At 37.3% G+C, this 22,279-nt stretch overlaps 1 protein-coding gene across 1 annotated transcript in view; it reads right to left on the bottom strand.

Moving 5' to 3' along the window:
- Nucleotides 1-5,219: 5,219 nt before the first annotated feature.
- The window catches only part of LOC137636394 (arginine-glutamic acid dipeptide repeats protein-like), a 116,906-nt gene continuing 99,846 nt past the window's right edge, over nucleotides 5,220-22,279 (bottom strand). Inside the window, 2 exon segments of the mRNA XM_068368816.1 lie at nucleotides 5,220-7,493; nucleotides 15,019-15,152. Coding sequence (XP_068224917.1) covers nucleotides 7,377-7,493; nucleotides 15,019-15,152 — 251 coding nt within the window. The 3' untranslated portion in view covers nucleotides 5,220-7,376.

Consider the following 22,279-nt stretch of genomic DNA (forward strand, 5'->3'; position numbering starts at 1 on the left):
ACATCTCAGCTCTCACACCATCCATACCAGATGCTTTTCCTACTCTCGTTTCATCTAGTGCTCTCCTCACTTCCTCTTTTGTAATCTCTCTCTCATTCTCATCTCCCATCACCGGCACCTCAAAATCTGCAACACCAATTATATCTGCCTCCCTATTATCCTCAACATTCAGTACTTAAAAAATATTCCGCCCACATTTTCCTTGCCTCCTCTCCTTGTAACAACCTTCCATTTTCATCTTTCACTGTCTCTTGAATTTTCGAACCAGCCTTCCTTACTCTCTTCACTTCTCTCCAAAACTTCTTATTCACTTCATATGAACAACCCACTCCCTGACCTAACCTCAGGTCACATGCCTTCTTTGCTTCAGTTACCTTGCGCTTTACTTCCACATTTTTCTCTCTATATCTTTCATACTTCTCTACACCATTACTCTTCAGACATTCTTCATATACCCTCTTTTTCTCTTCCACTTTTACCTTCGCTCCACAATACACTATCCTTCCTCATGCTGCCTACAAAAATCTTCTTGCCACACACATCACTTGCAATCCCAACAAAATTTTCTTTTACTATCTTCCACTCCTCTAAACTACCAGTTTCTCTCACTTTCACTTCGTCATATGCCATTTTCAGCCTTTCTTGATATTCACTTTTTACCTCAGATTTTATTAACTCTTCAACCCTCACTAGCTCCCTTTTACAACCCCCCCCCCCCCCTCTATTCCCTAACTCTTTTGCAACAACTAAATTTCCTTCCACCAAAAAATTACCAGACATACAAATTGGTACTATACTATTTATTGAAGCCCAGTAAGTAAGTAATGTTAGTAGCTGAGAAGCCTCCCATGGATTTGGGCAAGTAAATTCAGGTGTCAAGGTACTGGGTCAGAAGTGACGGTATTTTGACTCTCTACTTCATGGTGTAGTAATGCTGACGAAAGGGTGTGTGACTTTAGTTTTGGATGATGTAGGATGAAACCATGGACTGTTCAGCCACAATGGAATCATGAGCACAGCTTTCCCTGTGAAGTTCGATAGGACTTTAAAAATCTTGTGGAATCAAACTCATAAAGGAAATATCACAAATTATTAGTAATTTGTATTTTTCCTGACATACTTACCGAGAACTACTTTCTTAGGAGTTACCTGGAACCTCCTCTCAACCGACCAGAGTTTTGTGTAGTTTACCCTACTCCCATTTTCTGTAATGGTAGGCCTAGGCGGAAGGATACGTGCCCTAAGGGCAATCCCAAGGCAGGCCACATGTGAGCTTGGGTCTCGACCTTCAGTAAGTTCTCTGGTCGCGTCGTGATATCATCTCGACGCTCCTCCTATCTCAGTGCAACCCTTTGTGTCCCCGACTTGTGTACCGCGTGTGACCACGTAGCCCGTTGTGTATAAAGGAAATGTATGGATTGGATTGGATGCCATTCAACACCCAACCGCAACTAGTATGAAGCCTTTGAATTGCACTAGGAGGTAAAAGTTAAAATAATTGGATAGCCAGATGGATGAAAGGGAAGCAAGAATGGAAGTAGGATATAAAGTAAGTGTAGCTATGGGTCAAAGGAACTTTTAAGTGTCCCTAAGTAATGCCTATAATACACTGGGCAAGATATATAGATGGCACTACCTGCTTAAGGATAAGGAAATACTATAGATGGATTGAAGACTTATCTTGTTTGGTCTAGGTTCAAGGCAATTCTTGCATTTGCACGAGAATCCACATTCAGAGGTACGTAGAACGTAAGTTTGTGGTTTCACGGTCATAAACAGGTTCACTCACATATCTGGAACTTTTTTATGATCTTATAGAAGAGTTCTGGTCTAATATCCTCTTTGTTTCCTGGCAAGGCATTTGCTACCACACTGTGGGACCCCAAGAATTGGACGGGGAGAAAAACTGATTTCTCTCTTGAAGGAACTTACAAGATCCCCTTTTCAGACAACTGACAGCTATCTGGGCAATGAAGAAGATTTTGACATCCAAGTTCCTTTACAGATTGAGCTTTAATGTCAGAAAGACTGCCATCAGTCCCAACAGATAAATGTTAAATGCTGCAAACTTGGGTGACCATTTCCTGAACGTGAAGGTCTCCTCCAAGTAATCTTCCCAGGGTGACTTGGGTGAGTGTGTACGAAGGATTATGTAAATGGTGGAAAGAAAAGAAATGGATAGCCAAAAGTGAAATACAGTTTAAGAATGATTAAAGAGTAAAGTGGTTAATAATTAATATCTGTCATCATGGATGGAGTGAAGAAAGCTCTGGGTGATAGGAGGATAGATGTGAGAGAGGCAAGAGAGCGTGCTAGAAATAGGAATGAATGGCGAGCGATTGTGACGCAGTTCCAGTAGGCTCTGCTGCTTCCTCCGGTGCCTTAGATGACAGCGGAGGTAGCAGCAGTAGGGGATTCAGCGTTATGAAGCTTCATCTGCGGTGGATAACAGGGGAGGGTGGGCTGTGGCACCCTAGCAGTACCAGCCGAACTCGGTTGAGTCCCTTATCAGGCTGGGAGGAACGTAGAGAGTAGAGGTCCCCTTTTTGTTTTGTTTCAATTGTTGATGTTGGCTAACCCCCAAAATTGGGGGAAGTGCCTTGGTATACTGTATGTATGTATGTGATCAAAGCTTTTTCCTAGCTGCTCTCCAAATCATGATTGAAGCAAATTGTAGTAGGTATAGGACCTGTTCCAGCAACAGGAAGAACTACTCTGTAAAAAAACCCATGAATGAGAAAAATTCTTTTTTAGAGGCCTTAGAAAAGTCTTGAGAAGAATTCAACATATTCCAACAAAGATCTAGCCACATGGAAACTTTCAATGGAACTAGTCTTCATTATGGAAAATTGATCAGGAAACCTTGCTTCTGAAGAACTTAACACAATTGGTGTACTGTATTGTACATAAGGCCAGTTTCTTTTGTTTCTACTTTATCATCCACTTAATCAATGGCTTTTACCTACCTGCAACTGGAGGAACTTGATTACTGCCTTTGCCAATTTTGAAAACACCCGTAGAGGTAGGTCGAGACCGAACAACATTACTCTGAACTTGTACGAGTTTATCTCCAGCTAAAACCTCATGTAATAGAGTAAGATAAGTACGAGCTTGTCCCAAGCCAAAACCTGCAAGTGAGGCATAACAGAAACATTCCAGTAGGAATCTTTGAGATCAATAGTAGAAATCCAGGTCCCTCAAGGTAGTAATTTGCAGTCATGTATTAGGGTTTTTATTTTGAATTATATATCATTTAGATGTCTCACTTATATTAGGGGAGATAAGAGGTTGAGGATCACTCCTCTCGACAGTCCTCGGGAAGATACACACTATTGCTACCTTCTCTACGATTTTGTAAACAAAGGAGCCAATTTCTGTGGTTTTGAGTTCAATGCACTTTTGCTATTAGGGAGGGTTGAGACTATATTCTGTCTCCAACAAAAAGTTTTATCCTTTATTGAAAAGGATAAAGGTAACCACCACACTGAAGGCATTAAATATTGAAGTCCCTTACTCTGGTGTCTTCCAAAAGGGACTCAAACCGTGACCTTTCCTATTCAGCTTCTTGCTAGGGAAATATCCCAAAGGTCTTGGGACACAAACCTAACATTTTAAACTCCCAGATATAAACTGAGACTAAACCCCCTGCGGAAGATTAAAGGCAGGCCGGGATTGAGACTTCTTGGTGAAAGGTCTTTTCGGAGGATGGTATTGTTCCCCTTAGCAAGGAACTTGACCTCTCTGTTGTTGGTTGATGAAGTTTCTTCCACTTTTCAGAAAGATTATGTTTTGCTGCTCTTGTTATCCTTGGCTCTGTCCCCCAAGGATTGAGGAAACAGGTTACAGAGGAGTATCCTATAGAGTAATTCCTCTATCGTCTTTTTCAGGAGTGATCACAAGCAGCCAAGACCTGTAACTAGGGTCAAATTCAATCATACAAACTTCCTTTAAGACTCAAAGAAAGGTTTTCTCCACAATTTTGTCGTCTGGGCTGGGAAGAAACTCTGTAATCCAGGAGGGGTAACTGCAGCTTTTAAACATGATAGGACAGTGACAAAATTGTCTGCCAAGCATCACATTCTGCTGTCCTTGTCACTCTTTAAAGTTATTTCACAGCTGATATATACATCAAGCCTCTTGGGTATATTAACCTCGTATAACCCCTGCTTCAAGACTGAGATTGCCTTCTCCTATTTTACCACAATTTGGAAATTGTAGTGAACTGAAAGTAGGATTTCCAGTCAACAAAATAAATAAAATTCTGGGGCATGCTGATATAAAGCAAGGGTCTATCCTCCAGACTCTCGTGGTAGAAGTTTCAAGGTGACAGCAGTTTTTGTCTCGCCATTAACCACCAGCTTAGCTTCAGCAGGTCACTCTCTCACACCCATCATTCTTAGAGAAGCTCAAGCCTAGCTGGGTAATTCAGCGGCACTCACTTTAGTGTAGTCAGTAGTTGCACAGTCCCATCTCCAAGGATACTCCAGCTATGCTTCTGCCACTCGGCCAAATGTGAAGGATGATCTAACTTGATAGCTGTGTGACAGAGGCCTCCTGACCATATTTCTTGACTTCTAATCTACGAAACTGTTTGTTCTTGGGTGCATCAAAGGGTGGATGGGGTATGGCGAATCTTATAGCTTCAAGGGGTGTGAAAAAATGAGGGTCCTCATCTGCACATCAATGTTCTGGAAATGCTAGTAAAAGCAACAACACATCTATAGTGACACACAAGCAGGCTGATGGGGGAGAAAGGTCTCTTCTTTCCCAGATGCCCTTCAGGTAATCTAATCAACAGACTGTCTAGTTGTCAGATACGTACATTACGGGTTGGAGGAATATTGTCGCAGACCAGCTGTCACTACGGCTAGAGTGTAGGAACAGGAATCTGTAGACTGCTACATTGAAGGCTGCTTCTGGGTCATGGGAATTTCGGTGATCAATCTGCACCATCAGGAAGTTACTGGTTTTCTATACTCATTCTATATGTGGTGATTCCTGTATGAAATCTTGGGCATGAAGATTATTCCGGTTTGGTAATACTTGTCCAGATAAAGGTTTGAAAACTTATTTCCTATCACGAGAGCTGTACTTCCAGAACGCTGTTCCAGGTTTTCAGTACAACGGCTGAAATATCACTGAAAAAACGGTTGGGCTGTATGAATTAAAAAAGGCACCTAATAATTTGTTAGGAGGGCTACCATAAATGAAACATCAAACTATTTCAAACATGTAATCTACAGACACATAACTGATATTGAAAAGGGTAAAAAAATGGCTGTGAGGCATTCTTATTCCCAGTATATACATCACTGAAACATTTCAGTTATTGCAAATAACCGAGATTTGATTTACTTATATACAAGTCTTAAAAAGCACTCTTAGAAATTATCACCAACGATTTACAGTGTTTTATTTGTATTAACTGATGTTCAACATCAATCCAAAAATTACTATAACAATCCTTTTTCCAAATTATTGAAAGTTTCTTGAATTCTTCCAGTATTTATTCAGGCTGCTCATCACCACACTCGTCCTTACATACTGTGATATGTATTTCTGTTAACTTTGTTGGTAACCTATAAGTTTAAATATTATAAAAACTCCATTCAATCTATTCGATTTGACGTAAAGGAGCAATCCTGCTTTCCAACACTCACGCAGTAAAGATTTTCATTGATGGAACTTCTTATAAACCAATTATATACCATACATAAGTACCAATGACTAAAAGTGTAAAATGTAAAATCATGGAGGAAAATACATGCATTTTATAAAAAAATAATCTCCTTTTTTCAATTCATAATAAAGGAAATAAAACACTGGAAGACATGAACGAGACATCACTTACAAAATAGAAAAACTGAAAATGATCATCCTCTCCTCTTAAATAATTTAAGTGTAACCAAGACTTTAAAATGTACAATGCAACCTCAATGAATTCTTCGTTCATCAAAAATACTTGGACTTGTGCCTGATAATAAATTATGGTATTTTACAAATGTATTTAATACTGTCCTGTCAAAGTGAAAATAAGGAAGATACCCAAAATTTCTTTATTCAATCCAATTGCTACTAACCTTTAAAATAACTATATTTCAGGATAATTTTAATAAAGGCTTACTGATTGATGCCTTCATTAATAATTGCAAGAAAAGAAATCCAACAGTTATTAATGGTGGAAAGGAAATGGGGAGCTAGAAAGAGCAACATTTGAATTTATAAATTTTTTTGCTGCATTCAAAAGAATTTTCTTGAGATTTCAAGTGTTGAAAATCATAACTCTTCCCCAAAACATAAAAGTGAAGAGTAACATTTGAATTTATCAATTTTTTTGTCGCTTTCAAACCAATTTTCTTGAAATTTCAAGAGTTGAAAATCCTGAGTCTCCCCAAAACAGATTAAAAGTGAAGAGCAACGTCTGAATTTATCAATTTTTTTTGTCGCTTTCAAAACAATTTTCTTGAAATTTCAAGTGTTGAAAATCCTGAGTCTCCCCAAAACAGATCAAAAGTGAAGAGCAACGTCTGAATTTATCAATTTTTTTGTCGCTTTCAAAACAATTTTCTTGAAATTTCAAGAGTTGAAAATCCTGTCTCCCAAAAACAGACTAAAAGTAAAAAGTAACATTTGAATTTATCAATTTTTTTGTCGCTTTCAAAAGAATTTTCTTGAAATTTTAAGAGATGAAAATCCCGACTCTCCCCCCAAAAAAGATTAAAAATGAAGATTGTGCAACCCACCTCTTTATTTGATAGTGGAAACAGTTATTATACCTAAGTGAAAGAAAGGGCAAAGATATCATACCTAAGCGAAAGAAAGGGCAAAGATATCATACCTAAGTGAAAGAAAGGGCAAAGATAAAAAACAAGGACATCCAGTGATACTTTGTGGCCTACCTGTATGGAAAGGAGGCATAATGCACAATTTAAAATTCAACTTGGTAAAAAAAAAAAAAAAAATTCAAACCACACAAAATATTACTCTAATTTTGATCCTTTCAAAAGGTTGTGTCTTTCATATGAGATCTGTTAAGAATGTACATTCCCTAATTGGTGAGATCAGTTAACATTTTTCATACTACTTAATATAAAGGAAAAACTTATATACAATTAAGACTCGCCAATTTCAACGCGTAACAACAGCTTGTGTGTAAGTTTAAAGCCTTTGAAATGGGAGACAAAAGAAACAAAAAGAAATCATGAGTTTGGAATCATGACAAATCTAAAATTGGAAACTAATTAAATTAACTATATTTACGTAATACCCAAGAGAATTTCCTCTCGTTTGACCGTCCTTTACTCACTCGTACACTGAGAATGATTTTTCAAAATGGACTAAATGTGTACACTGACATTTTCCACGTGATAATGAGTCTACCTCCCGTGTCCATAATCCGGTCTGAAGTGGCCTCCGGGATTCAGATGGGGAAAACGTTCCCTCTCCATCAGCATTTGTCGCTGAAGCTGCTCGTGAGCGTGTGCGACAGAAATCTGAAATAGAGATATAAATTATAAGGGCTTCATATAATTGAATAAAAAATTAATCCTTTTACCCCCAAAGGACGTACTGGTACGTTTCACAAAACACATCCCTTTACCCCCATGGACGTACCGGTACGTCCTTGCAAAAAACTGCTATTTAAATTTTTTTTTTGCATATTTTTGATAATTTTTTGAGAAACTTCAGGCATTTTCCAAGAGAATGAGACCAACCTGACCTCTCTATGACAAAAATTAAGGCTGTTAAAGCAATTTAAAAAATATGTACTGCAAAATGTGCTTGAAAAAAAATAACCCCTGGGGGTTAGGGGTTGGAAAGTTCCAAATAGCCTGGGGGTAAAAGGATTAAAATTCAGTAATTTTTTCATAGACTTTCTTAGAAGATTAAAATTTCCCAAAGATGATTAGTAAAGAAAAGAGATGATTACTGTACAGGGGAAATAAGAAAGCATAAAGAAATGCAAACAAGGTAGGCGTACCAGGCAGACCTGGGGAAAATGTACAATCGTACATCAAGAATTTGTACGATTCTCAATAAAAAGAAATCAAAATAAGTTGCAAAAGGGGTGCTGACATTGATGAAGCAATGGCAACGCATTCTCGATAACATAGAAAAGTTGCGGTTTATCTTTATCGAAGAAAAGCAGTTGGCAGGAAAACGGCCTTAGCTCATGTCTTCCACCAGAGGATCTGTATTCCGAGCAGAATTGATCCACCGCAAACAAATGGAACATTTTTCAGGTGCCAAACCCTGCCCCAAATCAGCAAAAGAATTACTATGCATATGGCAACACCCAAAAACTCCTGGCTTTTTAAATCTATTCCATTTGAGGACTTATCTAGCTTTTGTTAAATTAGTATATTTTTCTAAACCCTTCAGTATCGAGGAGTTTGTGAACAAGGTGGTAGAAAGCTTATATTCAGAGGATATGCATTATCAACAAAACCAGGTAATCAAACACTCATTGGAGAAGCACAAGCAGTAAATTGTGCAACGTTAGACCGACACCACCAACCGTATTGCGACGACTGTTTGATACCCTTGATAGTAAGGCATTTGTTGACTGAATGCCCCACTCATAGCACAGAAAGAAATAGATGTCTGTTTGAGGCTCGGGGTGAAGATGGCAGGTTCATCCTTGCAAAGATCCTCGGACATGATGTGTCATACAATACTAGAGGCATTTTTAAATTTATATGGGAAGCAGGTCTTTTTAATGCTATTTAACTTTAATTGAATATTCTTTTAATCTTTATTTATAATAAACGATATTGGCGTCAATGACCTTCGATGTCAGGATGCCAGAAAACTTCAAATCAATCAATCAATCTATAACATCATACATATATACATATACCAAGGTACTTCCCCCAATTTTTGGGGGGTAGCCGACATCACACATATGAAACAAAAAAGGGTACCTCTCATCTCTACGTTCCTCCCAGCCTGACAAGGGACTCAACCGAGTTCGGCTGGTACTGCTAGGGTGCCACAGCCCACCCTCCCCCGTTATCCACCACAGATGAAGCTTCATAACGCTGAATCCCCTACTGCTGCTACCTCCGCGGTCATCTAAGGCAACGGAGGAAGCAGCAGGGCCTACCGGAACTGCGTCACAATCGCTTGCCATTCATTCCTATTTCTAGCAAGCTCTCTTGCCTCTCTCACATCTATCCTCCTATCACCCAGAGCTTTCTTCACTCCATCCATCCACCCAAACCTTGGCCTTCCTCTTGTACTTCTCCCATCAACTCTTGCATTCATCACCTTCTTTAGCAGACAGCCACTTTCCATTCTCTCAACATGGCCAAAGCACCTCAACACATTCATACCCACTCTAGCTGCTAACTCATTTCTTACACCCGTTCTCACTCTCACCACTTCGTTCCTAACCCTATCTACTCAAGATACACCAGCCATACTCCTTAAACACTTCATCTCAAACACATTCAATTTCTGTCTCTCCATCACTTTCATTCCCCACAACTCCGATCCATACAACACAGTTGGTACAATCACTTTCTCATACAGAACTCTCTTTACATTCATGCCCAACCCTCTATTTTTTACTACTCCCTTAACTGCCCACAACACTTTGCACCCTACATTCACTCTCTGACGTACATCTGCTTCCACTCCGCCATTTTCTGCAACAACAAACCCCAAGTACTTGAACGGATCCACCTCCTCAAGTAACTCTCCATTCAACATGACATTCAACCTTGCACCACCTTCCCTTCTCGTAAATCTCGTAACCTTACTCTTACCCACAATAACTCTCAACTTCCTTCTCTCACACACCCTTCCCAATTCTGTCACTTAATACAGTACTCACAACCACCAACTTAAAAGGAAAATATACAATTCAAAGGTAAAAGAAATGAAGCTTTATGTCTAGTTCTACACTGCAGTTGTTGATGTAACCTCTAATATGCCTTTGAGTATTGTCCGAGCTTTACCCCCCAAAAAATATATCTTAAGCATACAGTACACGTGTTATCGATGAGGAAGAATTATATAAGATTTAAAGAAGCGATAACTTTATTTACTTTATAAAAATAAAGTGATTTCTATATGTATTTGGTACCTGTAAAATATCAAGAAGTTTTATCCAAAAGAAATTAATACTGTACAGTACTGGAGTTTTACTGGAATCCACAAAAAAGAAAAAAAAATCATGCTGTACTGGAGTTTTATTGGGATCCTAAGATTTCCAAATATATTTAGAAGCTTAGAAGAGAACTTTATAGCCATGACATTACTTCAGAACAGGTATTATCAGGTGTTAACCCTTTTACCCCCAGGCTATTTGGAACTTTCCAACCCTTAACCCCCAAGGGTTATTTTTTTTTCAAGCACATTTTGCAGTATATTTTTTTTAAATTGCTCTAACAGCCTTAATTTTCGTCATAGAGAGGTCAGGTTGGTCTCATTCTCTTCTAAAAAAAATTATCAAAAATATGCAAAAAATAATTTAAATAGCAGTTTTTTGCAAGGACGTACCGGTACGTCCATGGGGGTAAAGGGATGAGTTTTGTGAAACGTACCAGTACGTCCTTTGGGGGTAAAAGAGTTAAAGTGTCAAGCGGAAACATAATATACATTGGCCTTGAGGATGCGAAAAATGTTTAGTCAACTATGACAATGAATATAAGATTTTCAAGTTTCAAAAGATTTTCCTTTTTTAACTTTTTTTTTAATTGAAAATCTTTCAGGTGAAAAATGTTAAGCCTGCCAAGTGTCTGTACGATCAAAAAGGAATTATCTGCCAACATACTATTTGCACATGATATACAGTAATGCCTCACAACACAAAAGTAATTCATAGAGTGATTTTTTCGTGTTGTGAGTAGCATTTCACATGCAATTTGCCTAATTCGTTCCAAACACGACAAAACACCACATTAAATCTCATAATACAGCTACAGTATAAAGTAACTACAATGAAATACTGTACAGCCAAAGACATTTGAACCATTCAATATACAAGTCCCTAAACTAAATGTTAATACCTGTAAATTAAGTAGTTATTACATTATGTAATAATAAATGGAAAATACAATACTGTACATATGTAATAAATGAAATGGTTAATTATTACATGTTTAAAACACATGACGTAATATGTCATAGTGGATGAAGATGCTAGCGTGAGATTTGCTGTAGTCATATAAAATCATAACAGGATGTACTTTGCATCCCTCGGCAATGTAACATTTTTCTGAAACGTCAACACAAATGCATAGCGTGTGAAAGATTGTGTCGTCACCGGATGCAGGTGTCTTCCGAGAAAGAATGTAAAGTTTCCGTGTTGTGTTTAAATGCTACGACAACTAAGCATACGATATCTGTGATATCGATAATTTAGGCAGTTCATATCTATACTTCACCTGAATTGGTCATCCGACCAAACCAGCTCCACTCCTGTGATGGAGATGTTTAACACTGTTGTTTTTAGAGAATAAACCACTTTTAAAGTTACTAAGATGAACTTTATTTTCAAGACTTAACATCTCAAACAACACATACTCAATGTGTGCTTATAACGGTAGCACACTAATACATATACTAAATATACAGTTAAATATGTACTGTACTATTTTATTCTCAACCTGGCTGGCTAATCTCTTTTCTTAAAGTGAAACGTTTTTCGTCAAGCGAGTCGTAAAAATATTCGCATCTTGTTTCGCAACTTGAAAATTTCGTAAGCAAAGTCTTTCGTGAAGAGAAGTATGACTGTATAGCATAGAGGGGAACTGTATTATATAGTATGATCTATATTTTCATAACTTTCCACAACGTATGTAAAGAAAATCTGAGTAAAGATATGAATTATTATATTTGAATCAGAGAAATCAATTAACAATAAATGTTGATAAAAAGTTACTGATAAGTTTCCTATTAATCTTATATTATATAAGCGGTTTGTAGAGCTTTTAATATGACGTGGAATATTTTTGAGAGAGAAAAAGTAATGCTTTAAAATAAGAATACCGGGTGCTGTTTTGGTATGCGATCTCAAAGTCGTGCTTTTGCTTTGGTGTGTGATCCCACCTAACAGTGGCGATCTCACTTCACTTCACGGCGAAGCAAGAACCATTAGATTTTCTATAAAAATATATGTATATTATTATCATTACTGTCCAAGCTACAACCCTAGTTGGAAAAGCAAAGTGCTATAAGCCCAGGGGCTCCAACAGGGAAAAATAGCCCAGTGAGGAAAGGAAATAAGAAAATAAATAAATGAAGAGAATAAATTAACAATAAATCAATCGAAAAAAAAGTAACAACGTCAAAACAGATATGTCATATACTGTATAAACTATTAACAACGTCAAAAACAAATGTCATTAATAAACTATAAAACGACTCATGTCCGCCTGGTCAACAAAAAAGCATTTGCTCCAACTTTGAACTTTTGAAGTTCTACTGATTCAACTACCCGATTAGGAAGATCATTCCATATATACATATCGTCGTCCACTCGTGTCCGAGTATTGGGTACTGTCGTTAGCCATCAGCCTCCTATTTATGGGGTGGGTGCTTATGTCTGATGTTAGCCAAAATGGCGGGTGTCGTGAAAGTGTGCTAAGTGAACCCAATATTTTTTCACGTTTAATTCCTGCCCACTTTATTATACATATATATATATATATATATATATATATATATATATATATATATATATATATATATATATATATATATATATATATATATATATATATATATATATATATATATATATACCGAGAGTAATTATCTAAGAAATAATAACCAATCATTAATGTTAGCGTACACAGCTCAACATTACCGCTTGCCAGTACATACGGAGCTTGCCGTTTTTATTTTTCTGCGAGCGAAGCAAGAACCATTAGATTTTCTATTATTCTTGTTTTTTACCTATTAACAATTCTTCTTCACTCACAGGGTTACTGCACTAATTGTTCAGAGGCCATTTACCTCTTGGTAAGGGTAGAAGAGACTCTTTAGCTATGGTAAGCAGCTCTTCTAGGACACTCGAAAATCAAACCGTTTTTCTCTAGTCTTGGGAAATGCTATAGCCTCTGTACCATGGTCTTCCACTGTCTTGGGTTAGAATTCTCTTGCTTGAGGGTACACTCGGGCACAGTATTCTATCTTATTTCTCTTACTCTTGTTTTGTTAAAGTTTTTATAGTTTATATAGGAGATATGTATTTTAATGTTGTTACTCTTTTTAAAATATTCTATTTCCTCTTTTCTTTTTCCCAATGGGCTATTTTTTCCGGTTGCAGCCTCTAGGCTTATAGCATCCTACTTTTCCAACTAGGATTGTAGCTTAGCAAGAAATAATAATAATATTAAAAATATTGAGATCGCATACCAAAGCAAAAGAATAATTTCCGAACTGAGGCCATAAATGATATTGCATAACAAAACAGCACCGAATACAGTATATTGTATTTAGAAGGTCCTCAATGCAAATATTCTGAGATACAAATAAAATACTGTAATTAAACAATATATCAGTTAATAGATAAGCAAAACAACATTTGCAATAACCTAATTTCTATTTTATATGAAACAGGACTACTTGTTGACTTTTGCGACTGGAAATCTTAAGCATGGGAGTTAGGGTAGGCCTACCATAACCCAAAATTGACTAAATTGTTGACTTTTGCAGCTGGAAAACTTAGGCATGGGAGTTAGGGTAGGCCTAACCTAGGCTAAAATTGACTAAATTGTTGACTTTTGCAGCTGGAAAACTTAGGCATGGGAGTTAGGGTAGGCCTACCATAACCCAAAATTGACTAAATTGTTGACTTGTGCAGCTGGAAATCTTAGGCATGGGAGTTAGGGTAGGCCTACCATAACCCAAAATTGACTAAATTGTTGACTTTTGCAGCTGGAAATCTTAGGCATGGGAGTTAGGGTAGGCCTACCATAACCCAAAATTGACTAAATTGTTGACTTGTGCAGCTGGAAATCTTAGGCATGGGAGTTAGGGTAGGCCTACCATAACCCAAAATTGACTAAATTGTTGACTTTTGCAGCTGGAAAACTTAGGCATGGGAGTTAGGGTAGGCCTAACCTAGGCTAAAATTGACTAAATTGTTGACTTTTGCAGCTGGAAAACTTAGGCATGGGAGTTAGGGTAGGCCTACCATAACCCAAAATTGACTAAATTGTTGACTTGTGCAGCTGGAAATCTTAGGCATGGGAGTTAGGGTAGGCCTACCATAACCCAAAATTGACTAAATTGTTGACTTTTGCAGCTGGAAAACTTAGGCATGGGAGTTAGGGTAGGCCTACCATAACCCAAAATTGACTAAATTGTTGACTTTTGCAGCTGGAAAACTTAGGCATGGGAGTTAGGGTAGGCCTAACCTAGGCTAAAATTGACTAAATTGTTGACTTTTGCAGCTGGAAAACTTAGGCATGGGAGTTAGGGTAGGCCTACCATAACCCAAAATTGACTAAATTGTTGACTTGTGCAGCTGGAAATCTTAGGCATGGGAGTTAGGGTAGGCCTACCATAACCCAAAATTGACTAAATTGTTGACTTTTGCAGCTGGAAAACTTAGGCATGGGAGTTAGGGTAGGCCTAACCTAGGCTAAAATTGACTAAATTGTTGACTTTTGCAGCTGGAAAACTTAGGCATGGGAGTTAGGGTAGGCCTACCATAACCCAAAATTGACTAAATTGTTGACTTTTGCAGCTGGAAATCTTAGGCATGGGAGTTAGGGTAGGCCTACCATAACCCAAAATTGACTAAATTGATGACTTTTGCAGCTGGAAATCTTAGGCATGGGAGTTAGGGTAGGCCTACCATAACCCAAAATTGACTAAATTATTGACTTTTGCCGCTGGAAAACTTAGACTTGGGAGTTAGGTTACACATACCCTAGGCCAAATTCACCAAAAATTCGACTTACGAAAAGCTTTTTGGAACCCATTAAGTTTGTAAGTCGAGGACTTTCAGCACTTAGAAAAACCTTCTACTTAAAACCAAAAATGAGGTTTTGAACTTACATGAGCCAACTGCTCTTCATAAGGTCTGCTCAATAACGTCGCAGGATGGGCTTGTGGCGGATAGCCAGGCGGTAGAGGCGGAGGGGGGTCGCCAGGTCGCAACATAGGCCGTGGATACGAGGCGGCTGCGGCAGCTGTAGTAATAAAAATAGTATTGGGTAAGCATTAGAGGGGTTCCACTACATTAATAATGTTCTTTCATTCTTCAAGACATTTAACATTCAATATAAAATGAAAATCTTTCTATTACCCACAAAAATCTTGCTCATCTAACTTAACCCTTTTACCCCCAAAAGGACGTACTGGTACGTTTCACAAAACTCATCCCTTTACCCCCATGGACGTACCAGTACGTCCTTGCAAAAAAATGCTATTTAAATTGTTTTGCATATTTTTGATAATTTTTTGAGAAACTTCGGGCATTTTCCAAGAGAATGAGACCAACCTGATCTCTCTATGACAAAAATTAAGGCTGTTAGAGCAATTTGAAAAAAATATACTGCAAAATGTGTTTGAAAAAAAATAACCCTTGGGGGTTAAGGGTTGGAAATTTCCAAATAGCCCGGGGGTAAAAGGGTTAATCTTTTTTTTTCCAAAAAGGCCCTAGAGTGAAAAATTAAAACTCATGCACAGACTTCTTCGAACATTCATAAACAAAACAACTGAGAAAAAGATATTTTTCTGAAAATAGAGAAAAAATCTAGAATTAAAACAATGCTCAGACCCTTCCCTTCCTCAGAAATATGATGGAGTAGATATTTCACTATTGTAACAAATTGCTTTGCTTTAAAAGAACAAATTTATAATATATGGTAGACAAAAACTTCTTAGAATAATTCTTAATGAATACAGTATTCTATCAAAAGATCATGACAGAAGAGCAAGCCATTTTCAGGAAAATCTTACTTGAGTTTGTTTCAAGATTTCTAAATATCCAAACCATGTATTTTAGGTCAAGTTTCAACCTTTGCATTATTAGACTATACCAACGGAAAATTACCACTATTACTACGATACAAGTGCCAATTATTCAGTATTATTATTATCATTACTTGCTAAGCTACAACCTTAGTCGGAAAAGCAGGATCATATAGGCCCAGGGGCCGTAACATGGAAAATAACCAAGTGAGAAAAGGCAACAAGGAAAAAATCAAATATTTGAAGAACAGTAACAACATAAAAATGAATATTTCCTAAATAAACTATAAAACATTTAATAATACAAGAGGAAGAGAAATGAGATAGAATAGTGTGCCTGAGCGTACCCTCAAGCAAGAGAGCTCGGTAGGAAATGAATGACCCTTGCTATGAAGAAATCAAACAACGTAGCTCAGTTTGTGGACCTACAAAGCTAAGGGAACAGATGAAAGTCTTACAAGATACTCTATAGTCCATTTCTTTTAGCGCGTCATATTTGCATCGACTCGCAACGGTGCCCTTTTAGCTCAGAAAAGTTTCCTGGTCGCTGATTGGTTAAAATTATCTTGTCCAACCAATCAGCGATCAGGAAACTTTTCCGAGCTAAAAGGGCACCGTTGCGAGTCGATGCAAATATGACGCCCTAAAAGAAATGGGCGATAGAACCCTCCTATATGCCAGCTAATAAGATACTTTAATCCCTCCTTAGTCACCAATATATACCACAATAAAGGATCATTATTATTATGGGTGATGTTCCGGAATGAAAATGAGGTGAAGATGGTTGGCCGTGCCAAAACTGCTCCAAAGACTGGTGCAGATTGCATTTCTTGGGGCCTGTTACTTTCAAGAAAGTGAGGTTCACATTATTATTATTATTATTATTATTATTACTATTATTATTATTACTATTATTATTATTATTACTATTATTATTATTATTATTATTACTATTATTATTATTATTATTATTATTACTACAAGCTAATCTACAACCCTATTTGTATAAGCAAGATGCTATAATCCCAAGGGCTCCAACAGGGCAAAATAGCCCAGTGAGGAAAGGAAATAAAGAAATAAACAATATCAGAAGTAATGAACAATTAAAATAAAATATCTTGAAAACATTAACGACAATAAAAAAGATATTTCATATATAAAGTATAAAAAAGACTTGCGTCAGCCTGTTTAACATAAAAACATCGGCTGCAAGTTTGAACTTTTGAAGTTCTACTGATTCAACTAACATAAAAAAGAATGGAGAAGGATCATCAGCTGCTTGAGAGATACTCCCTATGATTTGTTTCATTCAAGAACCTCACTAAAGTACTCAATTGTGAAGAATTTTAGTTCTATACTATTTTGTTTTGAACCCTTTCTAGTCCTTAAAAACTGAATGGAATCACGAGAAGGTTAAAACCTTAAATTTCACCTACAGTCTCAATACAAATTGGTGTTTAATAGATATTAAAGATGAAGGGTTATGAGTCACTGAATAAAGGGATTTTGACGAAGGAAAAATCTATTTCTGGGGAGAGACCTGTGACGGCCGGTGAAAGTCCTTCTTTTCTAATATAAATCTTCCAAATATACTAGAGAAAGATAAAAGCATGGAATGCAGAGGTTACAACCCTCGCGCGAGCACCTTGTTGGTGTCGTATATCTAACAAGGGCGTTTGTAAACTACTATTCACAGGCTGTCTTCCATTTAGATAATCCCTTCAACAAAGGGGGAGGGCCTTGACAGGCCCTAGAGAATACAGTTGGGTTACCCTACCGACACCTACCACTCGCGCTCACCAGGTCATCCTTCTGAATTTGGACTTGCGAGCAAGTTGAGATTGGTTTTGCACAGTGTTTTTCGAAGAGTTTCTCGTTATTTCAACATAAAAGAATCTTTGATGATACAATAGTGTCCAAGGATATTTATGGAAATTTTAAGATACAGTAATATGATCTGAATTAAGAATCCACCTACATGAGGGTCTTGCTTGAGATACCCTTTCCCTAGTAGTGATACATACTTTGCCTTTGGAACATTGCTTAGAAAGATAAAAATATCCGCTTGAAGCAGACCAGACAAAAACGTTAAACATCACTTGACAAGCGTTAAGTACTGACTTACAATATACATCAAATCTCAGAATGCCATAACTTTTCTATGAACAGAATTTTACATATTTTCTTTCGACCACCTTTAAAGGTTAATAGATGTCTGGTTTCAGTTCTAGTTTCAGCTCCCCTGCCCACCCTGAGATGCCCAAACACCAGTGGCCTTCCCAGTAAACAGCTTAGACTCACGGCCCCGGGCTGGGATCGATCTGCTGCCACGCCAATGCTAGGCAAACACATTACAAATGTGCTAGCTAGGAGACGTTAAACAATATCATGTAGGTGAAAAATTATGATAAGGTCATCAGCAGTGTTGGAATACAGCACGTTTTAAAATGTGCAAACTGAAGGAAAAAGCAAGAATGTTCAAATTGTTCTCTTAGATTGAAAAGCAGTTACACTGAATTTCTCAGGGGTAGTAAAAGTGGCCTTGACTGGCAGTAAAATTTTTAGTTTGTTACATAAGAGGAATCATGAATTAACAAGACATATCCATAATATAAATAAAAGAAGTTTCATTTCCCTGATTCGAACTTAGATGTTCATCTCCTATTCTTTCCTGGTTCCTGAAAATCAAACCATGCAAGACGCAAAGAGAGGAACTTGAAATGTGACATTGAAGTCCAGTAGCTTTTTTATAAGGATAACATTGTAATCTTTTCCAGAGAGAGTGAATGGGCATATGGCATATACCAGCAACATGTCAAATGGAATGCCTTGCTGGGCAAGTTGCACTATCATTAAAAAAGACTGGACAAAACTTGAGGGACACATGCACCAGTCAAAGTTATGAAGTCAAGTGTTGTGAAACTCCAGTCTACGGAGAGGGGGGAATGTGCAGCCATAATCACACGAAGTAGAAAGAGGGAATTTATATAGCAATAATCATAAGAGGTAATAAAGAGCAGGAATTTCGTGTAGCCAAAATCCTTAGAATTAGCACAAAGTCCTAGAAAAAGCTATCACTGTACAATCAATATTTACCAAGCTGTAATACCACTTGGAAAAGTAGTGTTATTGGCAACCACCTTGAACTAAAACTTCAACAATTCAAGGTTGGTAGCGTCGCGGATTTCTATAGCAGAGGTCCCGAGTTCGGTCCCCGCCAGGGACGCGAATACCGTGAGACCTTCTACTGGGGGGTACTCCCAGGGTGGCGCCTGGGGGGGAGGTTAGAGGGGACTAGAGATAGTCCCTGCTGGCTAATGGTCGCACGAGGAGAACGATGTAAATCGTCTCAGTGGAGACCTAAAACCTGCAACTTTAACTTTTTTTTTTAACTCAAATACAATATAGTACATAATTATATGATATCATTATTGTTTGAGGAATGGTTGCTGATAAACCAACTGAGCTGGTAAGTCACTATCTTAAAACGAAGAGTGGAATATCCTAAATGCCTCGATATAATGAATGTGGAATAACTGGTGTTTGTTTGAAGTGGAACGACTCTGGTAAATTATGTCACTCAAACTTATTTTAAAAATTTACCAAAAATAGCCAAGTTGATGAACAAACTGTTAAAAGTCAGAACATCTTCTATGTGTCAACATGGCCAACAGTTTGATGAAATCATAAGGCAATGTAGTAAGCATGTACCACAGTTGAATTACATAATACTGTACTACATAGGAAAACTATGGCTTGTTATCATCCAAAAGAAACAATTAGAATAGTTTAAGTAAAGCAGTAACTGAACAACAAATATCTTTTGACTGTTTGTAGGTCATCAACACCATAATTTACAATTAGAGTCTTTCATGCTATTTTTCCAAATCTCGCATCTTCTAGGCTTATAGCAAAAACAAAACGTCACCTGAACAGGGGCACACTTGCCACATATCTCTTCCATTGGACATTTTTTATCTCTGCAAGGAAGGCACATGGAATGAGTTTCAACGAGAGCTTTATACGGATGTAGTTTTACAATTAACCGAAAAAGGTACAGTAATTTATAAAAATCGGGACATACCAGCAACACACCCAAAGATATTAACAGGATGGGGAAAACCCTAAAACTGTAATGATCACTAAATATTTAGTCCCTTCTTTGTGAAAAGATTATCATGGGAAATCCCAAGATGGCGGTGACAAGGGGACTGGTGATTAATTATACATCTACGGCAAACTCGTGTTTTTTCTTGTGAAGAAGCTTGTGCTTCTGGAACATATAGGAAATTAATTCTGGGGAAGTTATTGGAAATAACAAATATACCTTGTGTCTAGTTCTCCACAACTGGGTCAACTATATTACCACCAGGTATCAAAAAGTAGCCACAATTTTGATTATCACCTTTAAATGTGATCTAAGACTACAAAATTACTGTAAAGAATGTTGGGCTATAAAGTCGTCGAACAAAATTGTTTGTAACCAAAGGACCTATTCGCATTTCTACCTTGCTGATACAGTCACTCTAAGGAAAAAAAATTATCTATAATTGAAAACTGATGAAAAAAAATTCCCATACTTGAGTCAGAAAAAAGAGGAAATATAAAGAGGCAATTGCTTACTAAATGATAAGAAATAGAGGGTAATTTAAATCACTAAATCCCAGAGTATAATCAATATCATTTCTGACCATGACAGCATACAGGTCTAAATCAGTGTCTCTAGGAAAAGGAGACCAAAATGAAAACATCAGTTAACTTGATGTAGACACAACATCAATTGATCTATGAATGTTTGTGATAAGCAGTCTCACTAGAAGGATAAAAGCTTTATTACCAGGCTTGATGATGATAATCTGTGTACCAAGGTAAGTTGTGTCTCCATTTAATGATCGCCATGGGTTCGTAAACGTAATCACAATGCAAATTGTCAATCTTCCAATACCCATAAATTGATTGAAGGTACACTCAGGCACACTATCCCAGCTGTTTCCTTTCCTGACTGGACTATTATTCCCTGTTGGAGCCTTGGGCTTATAACATCCAGCTTTTCAAACTAGGGTTACTGCTTAGCAAGTATTAATGATAATAATTGAGAATCTGAAGTTCTTTACAGTTGTGGTGATCAGTCAGGCAGAAGCCAGATAGGTAAGGGGCATCTTTATTGTTATCTTAAATCAGCTGTCATATATCAGTAGAGTACACATTAAGTGAGAACTTATCTCTGTGATGACCATAGTGTATCTTTAGATCATAATATCAGGAATTCAGTCATGGCTTTTGGGCAATGTCACCAGAATCTTAAAGTCCACCTAGAATCGTATGAAGTTTATCAATGGAAGACTGAATTCATTATTGATCAAGTACATGCTCTCAAAAACTAGTCACCATTGAAGAAGGGAAATTGCCAAGGGATGTACTCTGCAGATAACTGATTTATATATTAAAAGTTTCAAAGGCCTGACCTGATATACTTGCCTTTAAGCATGGATTAAAAATCAAAGCATGTCCAAGAAAGAGGAGTTGGACAGCTACATGGGAAAAGATCAAATGGAATATACAACAACCATGGATAAAGAGATTGAAGAGAACCTGTAGTACTAAAGAGTGGTTCAGTAGAGTACTGTGCGTGAAAAAGAAGTGGCATAGGAAGGCTGGGAGTCTGAGCAACAGCAATTGATAAGACACCAATCTAATTTCTTAAAAGTCAGTATTGTAGTCGAGGGGAACGACTGAATAACAATGAACACAAGGCTCCTACAATCTGGAATTGACAAAGAACTAAGCAACAGTAACTTCGTAATTGGAGGCACAAAGCAAGACCAAATATGAAATACGTGGACGAGTTTCTCATTATGTAATATGTCAAGGAAGAGTATGTGCGGAGAACAAGAACTATAAACATGATTGCTGTAATGAATGGACAAATACAGTTCTTAAAACACAATAGAAGATAAAGTGAAGGATGATATGGAGAAGAGGTTTGGTGGAAGAGGATGCCTTTGATAGAAGGCACTGGAAAGGACGCATCAGGTAACCGACCAATTAATGTAAGGATAATGATGGGAAAGAAGAGCGACAATGCATTTCTTTCAAGCCAGAAAGATGGTAATTCAAGATGAAAAATAACTATCATTATTAACCCTTTTACCCCCAAAGGACGTACTGGTACAATTCACAAAACTTATCCCTTTACCCCCATGGACGTACCGGTACGTCCTTGCAAAAAAATGCTATAAACATTTTTTTTTTCATATTTTTGATAATTTTTTGAGAAAATTCAGGCATTTTCCAAGAGAATGAGACCAACCTGACCTCTCTATGACAAAAATTAAGGCTTTTA

This window comes from Palaemon carinicauda, unplaced genomic scaffold, assembly GCF_036898095.1.
Source record: "Palaemon carinicauda isolate YSFRI2023 unplaced genomic scaffold, ASM3689809v2 scaffold286, whole genome shotgun sequence".
NCBI classification, from domain to species: Eukaryota; Metazoa; Arthropoda; class Malacostraca; order Decapoda; family Palaemonidae; genus Palaemon; species Palaemon carinicauda.